Here is an 18153-nt window from a genome sequence, read left to right on the forward strand (position 1 = left end):
TTTAAAGCATGTTGTGAGATAAGCAGTTACTATACATGCTAAAGCACAAATACATGCTCATCTTCTTCAAGTGTTTCCCCTAAATGTATTATTCATGTGAAAATAAAAGCAATCGTGTTATGAGTAAAACATGCCGCAATAATTTCGTGTCCATGTTTGGTTAACTGAAATATCCCTCCTAGCTAAGATATGTTGCTACACATAATACCGCATTGATTCGATGGTAAAGCCTATAATAATGAACGAGCTTGATGTTTATTCGGCAACTATACGATCAAAAAAGTGTTTTACCTTGCGGGTCTTAAAGACAGTTTACGTTGCAATTTAATAACAACAATTTTACAATGTGATTATGTTATGCTTCCTTTAGCATCAATTATAGTATTAATATATAAACGAAGTGAATGGGCAGACTTTAGAGTCCCTTTATATATATATATATATATATATATATATATATATATATATATATATATATATATATATATATATATATATATATATATATATATATTACGATGAAATTGTCGGTGGGCAACATAAACACAAAACAACAACCTCTGTTTGTATAACATGTTAATATATCTAAATAGTTTGCTTATAAATATTATATATTGTTCATATATACATGTATATAAATTGTATATAAATAAATGAAAAGTACATGCTTTTGTTGACAATATTCATTTGAAATATCATCTTACACTTCGTCAACAAAACATTATCAAGATTCTATTTTAAAATAATAATTGTTTGAAAGTAGCAAAAAGGAAAACAAACTATATAACGTGTTCATGTCAATTCATGTAATAACATTTATCTACTGTATTGATTTTCGTAACAAATTGACAAATATCGATAATCTGATAGTTTCTCATCAAGTACTGAAAATATCAATATAACCGTGTTATTTCTGGCTAATTCGATGAAATCGAATTCTCTTCACATTATCAGTTTTCCGTATGCAATGCAATTCAGCACTTACTATTTAACTTTCTTATATGCAATATTTTATGTTAAAGGATATACATACTTATATTCAACATTAATATAGTTTGTATTGTACAAGCTTGTGTTGTGTTGTTGTGTTTTATTTTGATGTTGTACAATACTTGAACTATAACACAAATATAAGATTATATGAATGTATGTTGATTTTACTGCAAGTTTAATTATTACATTTATGTACGCATCAAAAAAGCTATATGAAATACTTTGTTTTTATTATAAAATTCATAATACTTTGTATGAATGTACACACTATTCTACGTATGTATGTATGCAATATTATACGTAATTAATAAAATTCTGCACATTTAAAAAAAAAGAATTCTCAAAACATTTAAATGAAAAAGAAATGTTATGAATTTATTCTAACCAATGTGTATATTAGCGTTCCGAATAACATAAAAAAGATAAAATATTTAATAGTGATAACAAAACAATACACGTATATGTTTACACTGCAAAGTCATAAAACAGTTGTTCGCAAAAAAAAAACTGTTAAAAAAAAGATTTTAAAATACAACAAATACCGAATTTTTCTCAAAGCTGATATTTACCATTTTCTTAAATAATTGTAATTGGTGTTATTTTAGTTTTAGTATTTACATTTTTTTTCATTGAATCTGAGTGTAAAGGGGGAAAAAATCACAAGCACGATGCATAGAGAAGTCCCGTGATTGTATTGTATAAAACTAGTCAATCAAAAGAAATGTTTTGTTAGCCATAATGAGAAATCATAAAAAGTATAAAAGAAACAAATGTTTCTTTCATTGCAAACTGACTTGTAATTTTACAGAATTTTATCAGGTGAAAATTAATATGTACAATGTGAAATCCATTAAAATATCTAAAATTCAAACGTTGTTCAAAATGCCATAAACGGACCTCACAAAAACATTCCCATCAAATGACTATTTAAAGAAGAACCTTTCATGAAAAACATGCTACACATGAAATCAAAACACTTTTATTATACGATATGTTTAACCTGACTCCTATCTATGTTAACCTATCATTAGACACTATCAATTAGGAAAATCGATGACATTGATGAAAACATTCAGAAACGTAAATTATCCAAACAAAATGAACGCCAGGGTTAAAAAACAATAACTATAAAGTAACTGTGTATATTTAAAACAAATGTATCAAATATTTTCTTCACACTTAGATAATTAAGACTAAGAGCTTAATTTTACAATTTTACAAGAAATGTATACGCTTATACAAATTGATTTTGTTGCCATTTTTTATTTACTTCTTTACTGAAACTTAACAAAACGCATGTGCAAATAACGTATACTGTTGTTCGTACCATGTCATAATATAACAGAGTGTCTAAATCACTCCAAAAGAAATGGTTATGCCAGAGGATTGAAAATGCTTTTTCTGTGTATGAACATGTCATACTCAGTGTCAGTCTGGCGCAGCGACATTTTGCGCTTTTCATCGTGCATTTCAACGATATGGTGCACATGGTGTGGCCGATACCGTTTCCCTTCAACCATTTTCCTAGCCTGTTCCACGGCGTCTGGGAGGTCAATGAAAACGTGTTCCCTCGGTAACCCGTCGTAAGCGTCCGACACTTCCAGCATCCGCAGCATGTACTTAGAGCACCTCGCAAGGTAGACCTCGATATTAACACACTTCAGCTCAAATATGACCAGCTTCAGCATATCCAGACCGGTACCGTCCATGAAATTAAACGGTATGCAATCTATAATAAGGATCTTCGTGCTGAACTGGTCGGATTCATCAGCCAAAGCATCATCGTCCCCGTGGTCTGCGTTACCATTTTTTAGTTTCTGTGTTTCTCCATCAATTTTGACTTCTTCTTCTTTGTCATCGGCATTCATAACAGTTAACGCAATGTTTGTTTGTTCCGATTCAGGGTCTTCCTCTGTGTCATCGTCATAATTGTCCGTGTCTTGCTCAATTATCTTGTATATGTTCTTCCGGAACTGTTCGGCCGTGGCGAAGTACAGCGAAGCCTCCATACGTACAATCTTGATCCTCGGCAGCTCGTGGATGGATCCATATAGCTCCGAGTCCATGTAAAGGTCCTCTGAGTCAGACTTACCAAGGATGGAAACCCAGCCTCGTTGGCTCTGATTGACCACCGACAGCAGGGACACGAGCACGCCCAGTGCGAGTCCGTATGGAATGTCTATAAAAATACACGCGATGGCTGCAAATATCCAGATGGTAAAATCATTTTTATTAACTTTCCAGAGTTTTGGCAGGCAAGTCACCTGTTTGAGCAAATCTTTCATAGCGACCATTATCATTGATGCCAACACAGCTTTCGGACAGGATTCAAAAAACTGACCAAAGTAAAATACCAAAGCAAGCATTATGACGAACGTAGGATACACCGTTCATGGTTGTTTTTGCTCCCATAGCGGACAGCAAAGAGGCTCTTGGTGGCGCCACACTGGCAGGAAGAATGGAAAAAAAAGCGGGAAGGATGTTACACATTCCGTATGCATTCAGCTCAATGTTCTCGTTGATTTCGTATCCGTTCCGTCTGGCGAGAATTTTTACCACCGAGATGTTCAAGAAGAAGGTGACCAGAGCTATTTGCAGAGCGTATAGCAGCAATGGGCCGACCGGAAACATGGCCGGCATAATAGGCGCATGAAAACCAAGTTCAACAACTCCTATCGATTTCACGTCAAATTTGGAAGGCAGTTGTGCAAAATAGGAAATAATTGTTACCACCACAAGTAAAATGAAGTCAATTGGAATAGGAATTCTTAATTTGAATTTTTCGTTGATACCTATTTTGACAGCAATCAAAATTGCCACGCATATGAGGGAGACCAATAAATCCGGAACGTGCACAGATGAAATGTGTGCAAATACATTATAATACAACTTCACCAGTTTTCCAAAGCCCTCGCTTGGCGGCAGTTTCAAGCCGAGAGCTAACGCTATCTGGCTACTGAAGATGTGCACGGCTACTCCCGTCGTGAAACCGCTCATAAACGACTGTGACAAGTATGTCGCCAAGAAGCCCATGCGGAAAATAGCCATCAAGAAGAACATTATGCCAATGTACAATGTTGCTCCGGAGACAAGCGCAATCCTTTGATCCATGTACCCTTTAGAAGACTCTAGGCTCAAAGTGTAGGAAGCTGCGGTTGCGTTCATGCCATTTAACGTTTCAGACGAATTGTTCACAACAAGATGCACATCGGACATTCCGCCTACCGAGGCGGCAAGCATACTAGCCTTTAGGCTTGGCTCAAGAAGCATGTCACCAATCATAATAGACGCTATGGCGTTGGTGCCAATAGAAGTGTGAGGCGAGGATCCAAATATCATGTAGATCAGCACGGGCAAAATGGTGGAGACCATTCCAAGCCCAGGGGGTAGCCCCGCCATAATGGCATACGCAAGGCCTTGCGGAAAGTGCAGACCCGTCGCAGCCAAGCCGGCTACTAAATCTGCAGAAGCATTCTTTTTAAACTCGTAGGTCTTCAAAAACTCAATGATGGGAACTCGTTTATATATTACATCCAATGCACGAGCGATGTAACCTTTTTGCACGGGTTTGTTTCGCGCTTTTCTATACGACTTTGGCACTGGCATGTATTTGCGGTCTGCTTCCGGGACGGAGGCGAACCAACGCTTGAGCATGTGTGGCCTGGGTTCCGACGACCGTTGCTCCTGATTTGCCTGTAGCTTGTCCATCTCCACTGGTCTGGAATAAAAGAAGGTATTAGCTATGAATTAGGTGGAGATAAATTGGCGATTGTGCTTGAGTAACATAAATACAAAAAAAATAGTCTGCCGACTTTAAATTATTCCTGGAAGTTTATTAGATTTTGGCTTTTTTTTAGTTATGCATGCATGCATTGTTCTCATCACTGTGCTCTATAAACATACGATGAGATCAGCGTTCTTTGAAGTCGTTAAGATTGTAAAAATAGATCAATATATATTGTATACGAAAATGTAGTCATAGTGCGGAAAATGTTAAGTAGTTGTAAAATCGTTTTGAATGAAATGTTCATAAATAACTCTTTACGAATTCGCATACTCGCTAACGTGGTTGTCTTTAAATAAAATTCTCGTTGAAGTTGGCAATATTTGAAGGCGCGATCACATCCCATTTGATGCACGGTGATGTTGTTTCAATAAATGAGTACTGAAAAAAGTTAAATATCTATGGTCGTTTGATCATGTAAGATGGAAAATTCATAATTATTTATTCAAGAACTCTCAAGTATAATGACTTTCTTTTGTTATTCAGAAACCGTATCGCATAGCAGTTTAAACGTCTCAGGTATAAGAGATTCCACGTAAATATGATTTTAGCCTATACATGCACGCTCAAAAAGATACGTTCGTTTGCAAAGATCTAAACTCGTGCTATTTTATATTATTTAGAAACATATAGAAAATATTCTTATTTGTGTCCATGCTGTTGCTGTTACGGTATCCCTGGGGGCCCTGATTAACGGACAGTCAACGTCCACCCCAGCAGGTGGTTAACAATGACATGACAGATGTGTTAATTAAACATTAAGATCTAAATCCGTGCTGTTGTTATGTTATTCAGAACGCCGAAACATAGAAAACATGCTGATTTGGGTCAATCCGTCGTTGTCGGCATGGTATCTCGGGGACCTTGATGAAAGGACAGTCATCCCTCATACCACCAGGCATTGTTCACAATTACATTATAGCTATGCTAATTAAAAGATATGATAGCATGGATCTTATACTTGCTCAGCGAGATTTCTTTGAAACAACTGTAAATAGGTTAAATTGCCGCATGCAAAAAAAAACGTGTACGCACAATGTTTCGTAGTTGGGTTCTTAACGTCAAACCCTATAGAAATACTGTTACATTGTATACAAAATTTGGTAGATTTTAATTGTACATAGAGAGATACTTTATTATGATCAAATATTTTTAAAAGATTCGCTCGGTCAAACGAAAAAAGTTTATGTTCAATACCATTTTAATGAACAGTTGAATAACATTAATGTAAACAATTCTCGTACAAACTGTTCCTCACAGGTTCGCCTTATACTTCAATCGTGTGGTTATATTTAATATGGATTTAGCCGAACTCGGTTAAAATAGAAATATTCATCCCAAAGCTTAGAATCAGACTTCGCGATATCTATATTAAACTTTGGCGGTCAGGACAAGAAGACTCAATGTCTATTGGTGTATATAGAGAAGTAAAACTTAATTTTGACAAATCAGCATAAATAAGCAAGTTGGGTAAACAACAATTAAAAAAATGTATTGGCCAAATTACATGTATCATCCCACAAATAAAATATTGAAATCGGTCGACAGAATAATGTGCCAAGATAAGATAGAAAACGCAATCCCTGCAATCTTAATAATACTGAAAACGAGTTTCATTTTGTTCTTAAGTGTCCCATATACATCCATTTTCGGAGAGAATATATTTCAAAATATTTATAAAACTAAACGAATATGCGTAAATATATACGTTTGTTACAAAGCGAAAATAAAACTTCTTTAAAAAAAAGTTGGCAACATACTGCCGTAAAGCCTTCCAACTAAGAGACACGTTAATGTCTACTGTTGAAAATTATCAATTTGGTCACTTATATAGTACAGTACTCTGATTGTTCACGTCATGTTGAATGTTCAGTATGTGTTTAAAATGTTTTGGTATTTTTTTTTAATATTGAATGAATTGTATGTATTGTTGCTAAAGTAAATGTGTCGCACGTGTTGTCTAAAGCGTAGGATACTATTTCATTTCCTACGAGCAAATATACCCATCCAGATCCACTATATTTTGTTCCATATAGACGGTCGATGTTGGGGTATGATTCAATTAAATTGTCTAGTGTATATTAATGTAGAAATTACCACGAGAAGTTCAAGATTGCTCTCTAAATACAAAAATTATTATTAACTATAAAACCATATACCTTTAGTTAGCTATAGTTTCGTTTACATATCAACTAAAGGATAATACTTAAACAATACTTAACTACAATTAAGTGTAAAGTAGATGGAGGTTTTATTTTATTTAAAAAAACTTAAATGTTATCAGCATTTTAAATCCTATATTTCTAATTTGACTACAAATAATAATAACATACAAGTATTAAGTTTGATTTATGCGATTATGGGCATTCCATATGACTCCACATTTATGGGCTTTTTATTTTTAAAAAATCAAAGTTTTGAATGTATAAAAAATATTCTTATATATGAAGTTTGAAATAATTGTATTTTTCACTAATGAAACATGGTGCAGAATAATGCAATACGTGTTGCAATCATTAAACTACGTTTGACATTATGGGGTCACTGATTAATAACACTTTCAAAAAACACGAAAACGTAATTATTTCTTATATTGAAAATTGATCTTACTTCAAAATGATGTATGATTTGTATTTACTTCAGGCTTTTATTGTATATGTATGTAAATGACGATGAGGTTAACATGCGTAAGTCTGTTCTGTTCTGCACCGCTGACCTACCGCTTTAACCCATTTATGCCTAGTGTCTATAAAAAAGGCCTTGGCAAATGGCGTAGACCCTGTCAATCGACGACTAGATAGGCTACCCGTGCCAGAAAAGTGAGCCGATCAAGAGGCTTCCCGTGCCAGAACGAAAGCGAAAGTAGGCATTTTTTAAGTAAAATTGATGAAAATTACTATATAGCGTACATTGAACGTAAGGATTTGATCATAAAGATGATATAAATGACACTAGATATTTGACATATTAGGGGAAAGCTATGTTAAAAAGTCATCAAAGTGGCATGTATGCACGATTGTTCCACCAACCTCGTAATCATTCCATCTTCGATAGAGGTTGTGATAAGTGTTTGGACTTGCGAAATACTGTGAACATTTAGCTGGATATATGCTTCAACTCATGGACCTCCTCTTTTCATGCACAAATGTGTATACGGGTTTTAATTTTATATTTTCTGACCTGTTTTGTGAATGTCGATCATCTATTTTCTTGTATATAACAGAGAGGCAGCCGAGAATGAACAGAGCATAGGCGCTCGATGTCAATGACGATGTTTTTTTTATTTATATATTTATGTTTTTTTTAGTTACCCGTTGTTTATTATAATGCATACACATACTAAATGAATAATAATCTTCCGACAAAACGTCTTCTTAAAAAAAAGATAGTTCGACTATGTACATAGATATTGACAAGGTAAATCACTCGCCATTTTCTTAAGCAACGGAAGTGCGTCATTATGCATAATTAAATCGCTGTCACCCCGCTCGCTTATTGAAATGCGCGCGCAGGCCAGGAACCTCGCTCTTTCTCTATCTACTTTCAGTTTTAACAGAAACATCCACAGACGATGTGATAAATCCTTGTAACTATTGTTTCACTCAATTAATGGGGCAATCAACAAAATATATTGTAAATTGCATACACATGAATCATTCCTTACCAATTGTGTAACTTTATTTCGTCTGCCATGGTGTTTTCCAGAAAAAAAAATCAGCACGTCAAAAATCAAATCTGGCGCTTAGTGGCTGTTATTGGTTATAATGAGCGAGGTTCCCTGCCTGCGCGCGCATTTCAATAAGCGAGCGGGGTGACAGCGATTTAATTATGCATAATAACGCACTTCCGTTGCTTTAGAAAATGGCGAGTGATTTACCTTGTCAATATTTACACATACATTGTCGAACTATCTTTTAATAAGACGTTTTGTCGGAAGACTTTTATTAATTTAGTATGTGTATGCTTTATAATAAACAACGTGTAACTAAAAATAAATAAATAAATACAAAATAAACATTGTCATTAATATCGAGCGCCTATGGAACTGAGAGGCAGCATTTTGACAGAGAGGTCACCGATATGCATATACACCGTGTATTTAAGTCGCCTGCTCAACACACTGTGTAAGTCAAGAAATGGTAGCGGTAACAAAACTCAATGCGTTACTATACAGTGAGATGTGGAAGGAATTTAGGCTTATTATGAGATCTAATTCAGTAAAAATATAAAACTCAAATAATCATAGTCGTCAATTTGAAGCAATCAACAATGCTAAATGAAAACAAGTACCAGAACCTAATAGTTAAATGTATCGTATGGACATGATTTAAATAATAAACTTTACAACAATAATTTGTGCATAATGACTTATGATAACTATAGTATATATATTTATATCGGACGTTAAAAAGATCAAAACAAATTATAGCAGGTTATGAAATATATTGTTCTCAATAAGCAAATACATCATCTTAAACACAAACTCAAATCATCGGTTAGCGTTAAAGCACATCAAACCACGCAAAGCATTGTGTAATACAGTATGACTGAGGAAAATTACAATTCGCTTAACAAATGCACGGCCGTTTACTGAGTCAGAAAATAACAGACCGCATTTTAGAAGCACGGCTGCTAACTGACTGCGAACACACCGCTTTACAGAAGCATGACAGTGATTTACCTCGAATCATAAATACACATACAAATCATATGATACAAATATGTAAAAATTGTTATGATTGACCACTAGTATTTAATGCGCTGGCAATAAGTATAGCAGTTTCAAACAAATCCTTCACTTACGATGATTGCATTTCTAACGTGAAATTATTCAGCTGAAATGCAAGATTAAAACATAATAGAAACTCACATTGCACAAAATAATTGGATAAAACGATGTGTACATCGGTAACATTTTGTTTTCGGAGCTGTTGTTTTCCTTTTGACAAGCATACATGAACATATGAAGAGCATCGCTCTGTGAAATAGGGGCTTAATGCATGCAGTCCGCATCGGCAAATCATGGACGAAACTTTCCGCGTACACTGACTGTATTTCTCGTGTAAAGAAAGTCTCGTATTAGAAAAATCGATTTACGGTAAGTGTCGTCCGTAATAAGTAAGTGCGGTCTGCACAGGCTAATAAGGGAACGCATTAAACCTGTGTTCCAAGAGCGAAACTCATATGTAAACATCATATTGCATTCTATGATGACACTAAATAATACTGTTTCTTTACAAATTGTATGCCACCCTTAAGAATCAACTATTTTAAAAAATGACTATTTGGTTTGATTTTGATTTGTTGAAATTTAAACTCTGTTATATTTATTCTAATATTTTCAAAATACATTTAGATAAAAGTACTTAAAATTGTACACCTCTAAACATACGTTCCCGAATTTTAATTGAATGATTCATGACAAATTATACTAGTAATGAAAAAGTGCTAAAACTCGCTTAATTTTGGCAAATGTTAGTTTAAAAACTTTAAAAAAAACTTATCAGCACAAACAATTTTTGTATGTCCCGTTAGATTAAATGCGCTTTTGCCGGCATATGATATAAAATATTAATCAAAATTAAAGTAATCGATTTTGAATTATAAACAACACAATAAAATCACGAAGATTTGTGTATACTCTATTAATTTTTTTGGTGATTAAAGAGAAATCGCCTCCATGAAAAAACGGAGATCTTCTTTTTTTCTACTTAAGGTTTTTTTTATCAAATTTCAACGTCAATAGTAAGCAGTTGTCTGTTGATAAACCTAAGTTTACAACTACAACACAGCTCAAGAAGATGTGTTGATAAAGAGTTTATGTCTTGGTGATTAAAAGACGCATCGCCACTGTGAAAAATTAAAGGTCTTCTTTTTACATAAATTGTACTGCTGATCGAATTTTAACGTAAAGAATCAGCTGTTTGCTGATTAACCTAGTTGTAATGTCCCTCAATATTTCTTCATACATGAACATGTATCTCAAAGATATTTTCTTTTAAAAGCTTCCAAAGTTTTGAAACTGAAGAACAGCGTGGGAGAATTAATTCCTAGTTTTATGATTTTGTAAATTAAACGTGCACTTACCTGCTTAATATTAAGTGTTCCCTCGATTGCAACGTTATTATGAATATCGAATACTAATAATGTTCGTTTAATGTGATTGCATGGTGGCGATTCGTTTAATGAAACAGAGACATAAACAGCGATACTATATGAGGTTTCACAAATGTGCGCACTCTGTCTGTTGCATAGGCTCCCGCGAGTCTTCTGTTACGGTCATGTGGACATAAACTATTGGATAATATTTCGAAATAATAGCCGGATTATCACTCAACTGGGTCCGGTTTAATGAGAGCGACCATGGTCGGGCGACTATGGTTGTACCAGCGAATAATCGTCGTGCGACGATAGCCGTGTTTAATGGAGAGCGACGGTCGTCAATCGACCGCGCGTTGTTCGACATATTGTCGAGCGACCGCAGTCTACCCCTCACACCACGACTGCTCGTCGCTTGACGCTTTGTCGGCATTGAAAACCCGTGCAAAATGAACGCGGATAGTTTCGAGTTTAATCATGGCGGCCTCCATGCGACTTGTTCATCGAATGCGAAGACATTTTCGAAGAGAGCGAGTTTTTAGAGATAGGTTGAATCCATTAGACATGTACAATGATGATGAACTTTTCCGTCGATTTCGCTTACCAAGGAGAGAGCTATTGGAGCTCATAGACACCTTTGCTGTAGATCTAGAATACGTTTCCGAAATTTATACAATATTGTATCATCAATATGCGTATTTCCCATCCAATACACGGATGTCTCGAGCAAGGGAAAGTAATACATATCAGTAGTTTAGAAGAAATGCACTTAATTGATTTACCTTAATAACAATGGGATAAATATGTTTTATGATGCTAAACGTCGCGTCATTTATTTTTCTCCCGGCTTATAAAGAGTAGTATTAATACAAGAGAGGAGTGCAAACTGTTCACTGAAAGTTAAAGGTTAGTCCCACAGGAAGGCAATGCGCAAATAATCCCGTGTTTATGTGCACCAATATCATTCAATAAACTGCTCATTAAGGGCAACTTTCTTTGGAACTTATCTTGGCCTATTATTCGCAAATTGTACACGTACGTTGAGATGAATTCAGTTGAAGGCACTGATTTTACATTCAACGTGTCCCGTTGACGCATTACTCTACATATGGTCCGTGCTCTGTAAAAAGGGGGTTTAATCCATGTGCGTAAAGTAGCGTCCACTATTAGCCTGTGTAGTCCGCACAGGCTAATCAGGGACTACATTGTGTGCCTAAAATAGACTTTTGTTAAGGAGGCACTTTCTTTAAACGAACAATATCATAAAATCGGAAAATATCGTCCCTAATTAGCCTGTGCGGACTGCCTAGGCTAATCTGGGACGACACTTTACGCACATGCATTTAACCCACTTTTGACAGAGTACGGCTCATATTTATGCTGAACTATATGGAATGACAACATACATGTATATTGATAGCATTCTTTTAAAATTGTAAAAATACACCATGGTATAAAAAACGGCAATACTTATACCATACGCACAAATGATTTATACATGCAGTAAAGTGTAAAGTAAAATGGTGTTGATACTTTGTTACATGTGCACAACTTTAATGTTACTCCATCACTAGCTTCATCATTCGTGTTCATATAATAGAAACAGTACCAATTTAATTTTGTAATAACAATATTGAATAAGTCATATAACCTACATCAATATTAATAATGAATAATGGCTTTTAGAAGAAAGAATTTGTGGTTACAACGAATGAAGGGAAAGACAGAAACAAATATCAACAATTAAAGGATAAGTATTTTCCCTCATGAATCATTACGTCATTTTTGTAGGTTGAGAAATAAATGATATATTTATAAAGACATCAATAATAAAATTAAATCACAAAAATAATGCTAAAAAACACCCGGATTACTATAATAGTTTCGAGCCATCAATAACCAGACTAGTATCTTAAATACAGACAAGATAAGTGTAAGTAAACTTTTTTGTAATACTGACAGATGCTTCAAATATTCATTTGATTAATTTCCTAGTACCGACAGTACGAATTAATGACGTTTTTTTCAGATCAGATGTGAAATATATCCTGTATAAAAATACCGTTTACTTTATACAAAACAGCATGGTATCAATAAAGCAAATCGCAGATATGTTGACAGTATTATAAAATATGCAGGAACGAACTCCCCGAAATACAATTTTCTCCGCACCATGTACCTAGATTTATTTAAAAGAGTCCCATACATATTATTCGAGTATGTGTATCAAGTTGAAGTGAAATTTACAATGGAATATGAATAATTAACAAAACGATCATTGCCCAGATAAAGTGTCATAAGTTCAATCCTATAAAATAGAAATATCAACCTTATTTAGATAGATTCTCATTATATGAATTTTGCAGACGATAATGCAATTTATCAAACCTTTAAGTGCACTAATTATTGGGCAGATTTAGAAGCCAAATATAAAAGAACATTTTAACAAAAATGTCTCAGCAGTATGTCCATAATCATTAGTGAATTCCAGAGCTGATTGCAAACTCGTTATTTGGTTTTAAAGAATTCCGTAGACATCCAGACTCCACAATGCAGTTTTTGCACGCGTTTTCCTCGATCTACGAGCATTATTCATTCGATCCTTCATTCCGTCCGATTTGTCGAGCGCACTAATTCATATTGGTATATGGTGAATATTCATATAAATGTACGGTCTTTAGTACCAACATCTTGAAACTGCGTTGTCAAGTATGTTTGAGGTTCTGCAACTTTGACACGCGGAAGGACATTGTCCAGAGACGCGTGAACCATAGTAGTAGATTTTATTTCATTGCGTCAGATTTTGTATTTGAACTGTGAACACTTAATGAATATTATTACAAACACACCTTTGACGAAGAATCCGCAAGCGAATTCTGTTTAAAAGAATAATATCATATTATTTTAACAAATTTAAGATTTACTTTTCGTGATATGAGTTTTCGCACAATAAATAAAAAAATGTTGATGGCGGAAGTGATAATTTTTTTTTAAATAGCGACTACAACGACCGCAGTCGACTGACCACACAGTCATGCGACCACAGTCGCGGCAAATTTCTCCGTGAACGCGACAATTTGTCAGTTGGCGGCCGAAAACCGTCGGTCGACCGCACAGTCGCTCGACTACAGTCGTGTTTTGTAGTTTTTTATTAAACCGGACCCTGCAGATGAGTGAATCGGGAGTCTTACTTCGACACGGTCGTTGAGTTGTGGTTTTCTTTTCGAAATCCGTAATACAAACTTTTCGAAATCGTTGATGCGGAAATGTTCTTAAGTTCTAAAGATAATTGTTTAGATCGAGCTTTTAAGAAGCTTTTGACACTGCGCATCCTATTAGAACAAGTACTTAAATATACAATTTACTAAAATGCTGCATGCATGTAGTAATTGCGCTAAATATTTCTAGATTTAAAATTTGTACACCTCCAATGAATTTATGTGAGCGTATATGATTGTGACTACAATACGCAAATCGATTAAGTACGGAATCCGGATAGTGCCATCTATAATCTCGCACATCTTTCATCAAGGGCGAAACACGACGCACGAAGCGATACTCGATATTTAAAAATTAGAATGCGACAGTCGCCCTTTTATATGCGATATCTCGCCCTTTGAACACGACCGTCGCCCTTTTATATGCGAGATATCGCATATAAAAGGCGATTGTCGCGTTCTAAAAGGGCGAGATACTAGTATTGCATATAAAAGGGCGACGGTCGCGTTCATAAAGGGCAACGGTCGCGTTCGTAAAGTGCGATGGTCGTGTTCAAAGGGCGAGATATCGCATATAAAAGGGCGACTGTCGCATTCTAATTGTTTGAAAACGCTACAGTCGACAGCCGATATTATTAAAGCGATATTTAAACAGTACAAATATCGCGTGTCGCCACGCGTGCGTCGTGTGTCGCGGTCTGAATTCTTTCATCAAGGGCGATATTTTGCGCGACAGTCGCGGCGACGCAATATATTTCCCCCGACAGTCGCGGCGACGCACGATATATTTAACACGATAAATCGCCTTTTGGGCTACCTACACAATAGGGATATTTCGTGTTAAATATATCGTGCGCCGCCGTGACTGTCGCGCAAAATATCGTGCGTCGCCGCAACTGTCGCACAAAATATCGTGCGTCGCCGCGACCGTCGCGCAAAACAATGTGTATCGTGTGTAGCCCGTAATGAAAGAAAGGCGAGATTATAGATGGCACTATCCGGATTCCGTAATTGAGCGATACAGTTACAGACACTGTGGGTTAATCTAAACTAATTGTTAGACGGCACTAATAATACTAATGGATTAAAAGGGACCTGATCACAGATTTTGGCATGCAATGAAGCTTGTCATTAAATGCTTTATATTGATAAATGTAAACATTAGATCTACTAAGCATTGGATTCTTATTTTTGGCATACATAGGCCACACAATTTGCAACTTGATACCTAATTCAGTAATATAAAATAAGATAAAACACCGAAACGCAATTAATTATCGGAATATAAGTAAATAATGCGCAATATTATTAATCCTTTATTAGGGTGTTGGAGAATGGAGCTTGCGACACAGTTTTGTTAGCTGTGTCCGTAAGTGCATTTTGCGTTAAATGTAGTCATTTTGTATGGCATTAAACGTATTTACTTTAAAATATATCTTTAGTAGTTTGAACGGGTGAAAAAACGTATGTATCGCTGTAGATCGACGTTTTTGTTAATCTATCTTAGTGCGACTAAAAGCTTATCGCTACAATCCCTCAACGACTATATTTCAAAACAAGATGTTTTTGGTGTGCACTAGTTTTGCCAATGTGTTACCTTACACGTTATTAAATTTAGGACATTTTAGTACAATAGTATTGTGTATTTGAAACTCACCACTTGAATCAAATGTTGAGGAATTTGATAGCTAAATACACACCTAAACCGTTATGTTGATACAGACCGTGAATGAACAAAAATAAGGCGATGGAAAAAACAAGCTCTCGTTTTGTTAAGAAAAATACAGTGTTTTAAGTTTACATTTGTGGAACGTTGTTTGATTGAAATGTTTCAGACATAATCAATACTGTTTTGCAATAATATTGGTGAATTATTGCATTCACTGACAGGTGTAGAAATCCAATGCTTATTTAACCATTTATATTTCAGTAATATTATTTTGAAATAGAAAGTAATTGTTAAAGGTCAGAAGAAGACGAGCATCATCATCAACAACAAGAACAACATCATCCACAACAACAACAACAACAACAATAATAATTATTATTATAATAATAATAATAATAATTAAATAATAATAATATTATTATTATCATCGTTTTTATTATCATTAAAATAAATACATGTATAATCATTTATCGTATTCATAACATTGCGTAATATAGTAATATGATTATGATTAAGCAACGAAACTAATATTAATTGTGTATTTGCTAACTCAACGTTTATGTATTTATAACTTGATATCAATAACTTATGACTGAGAACTAAACATGTTGCAACTGCTATAACACATACCCTGTCGTCTCTAGAACAGATTTCCCCGACAGCCGGCGGAATATTTCCGAAGTCACAGATTTCCGCTGTTTATTATGATATGCCGACGCCGACATAGTTTCGATATTTTTGGAAGCTTCTTATATATCCGTCAAAAGTATAGATTGTCTATCTTAGAGTCTAACATTGGTCTAACAAAAACGTTTTTGTTGCAGTCATTGGCGCTTATCAGCGTATCTGGTAGTGTACCATTAATAACCGTGAGTATCGTTGCTTTTGTCAACCTTTTCGACAACGCGGTGTATGTATAGCGGATTGCGTGCAAATCATCTAAACGCAATAACATTTTAACTTCTCTTGAACTCTGGAAGAATGGCGAATGTGCGTGTTAATGATCACAGGTGACGACAGGACAGGCTTTTTGCAGTGCAACTGGACAAATAATAAACAGCTGTATGCGTCAATCTGTGGTTATGTTGACATTTCCAAAACACATGCTTACAGCTAACGGTAGTTGTTAAATGCATTCGACAGCGCTTAATGCGAAATTTACAAAGATCAGCGTAATAATTTGGAAAGACATCCTATTTCGACCATTTATTTATTCTAACATTGAAAGTTCCAGTGGTTTTCAGTTTTTTTTTGTTTATGGTTCCATTTGGATAATCTTAACGCAATTAGAATGTTTGCTGTCGTCTTTTGACGAACATAATACTAAGATGCTGTATTTATCTCTTCATATTGAAAGTTTTGTTCGTTTCATCAAGTTTTTGGTGGTAAGTTGAAGATTTTGTTACTGTTATGATGATGATGATGATGATGATGATGATGATGATGATGATGATGATGATGATGATGATGATGATGATGATGATGATGATGATGATGATGGTTAGGAGGAGGAGGAGGAAAAGGAGGAGAACGACGACGATGAAGAAGAAGAACGAGATGAAGAATAAAAAGAAGAAGAAGAAGATGATAATGAGGAGGAGGACGATGACGAGGGCGACAATGAAGAAGAAGAACGAGAAGAAGAAGAAGAAGAATATGATGATGATGATGATGATGATGATGATGATGATGATGATGATGATGATGATGGATGATGATGATGATGATGATGATGATGATGATGATGATGATGATGATGATGATGATGATGATGATGATGATAATGATGATAATGATGATGATGATGGTTAAGAGGAGAAGGAGGAGGAAAAGGAGGAGGACGACGACGATGAAGAAGAAGAACGAGAAGAAGAAGAAAAAGAAGAAGAAGAAGATGATGATGAGGAGGAGGAGGACGATGACGAGGACGACGATGAAGAAGAAGAACTAGAAGAAAAAGAATAAAAATAATAATAACAATAATAATAATAATAATAAGATGATGATGATGATAATGATGATGATGATGATGATGATGATGATGATGATGATGATGATGATGCTGATTATAAGGATGATGATAAGGATGATGATAAGGATGATGATGATGATGATGATGATGATGATGATGATGATGATGATGATGATGATGATGATGATGATGATGATGATGATGATGATGATGATGATGATGATGATGATGATGATGATGATGATGATGGCGATGACGATGATGATGTGATGATGATGAACATTAAGTTGTTTCTCAGATTATCCAAGAAAATATATTTAAAAACAAACAAGCATATATATTCATGTCATTTAAGAATTCCAAAAAAATGCTTGCAAACCAACGTATTTGACATTTAAATAGTATTAGGATATTTATA

At 34.9% G+C, this 18153-nt stretch overlaps 1 protein-coding gene across 2 annotated transcripts; it reads right to left on the bottom strand.

Annotated features, from left to right (window-relative positions):
• Window positions 1–677: 677 nt before the first annotated feature.
• LOC127866166 (sulfate transporter-like) lies at window positions 678–16535 on the bottom strand. 2 transcript variants are annotated; one of them, XM_052406579.1, is made up of 2 exons: window positions 16394–16535; window positions 678–4711 (listed from the first exon to the last, which is right to left on the bottom strand). In XM_052406579.1, the coding sequence occupies exon 2, from the start codon at window positions 3357–3359 to the stop codon at window positions 2367–2369; it is 993 nt and encodes a 330-aa protein (XP_052262539.1). In that variant the 5' UTR covers window positions 3360–4711; window positions 16394–16535; the 3' UTR covers window positions 678–2366. The 2 variants fall into 2 exon arrangements, with proteins under 2 accessions (XP_052262539.1, XP_052262538.1); XM_052406578.1 differs by lacking the exon at window positions 16394–16535 and adding an exon at window positions 8442–8529.
• Window positions 16536–18153: the final 1618 nt, after the last annotated feature.

Source organism: Dreissena polymorpha, chromosome 2 (genome assembly GCF_020536995.1).
Source record: "Dreissena polymorpha isolate Duluth1 chromosome 2, UMN_Dpol_1.0, whole genome shotgun sequence".
Taxonomy (NCBI): domain Eukaryota; kingdom Metazoa; phylum Mollusca; class Bivalvia; order Myida; family Dreissenidae; genus Dreissena; species Dreissena polymorpha.

Bases quoted from the DNA above. Each gene is read 5' to 3' on its own strand.
- LOC127866166 (XM_052406578.1), bottom strand. From the start codon at position 4,701: ATGGACAAGCTACAGGCAAATCAGGAGCAACGGTCGTCGGAACCCAGG.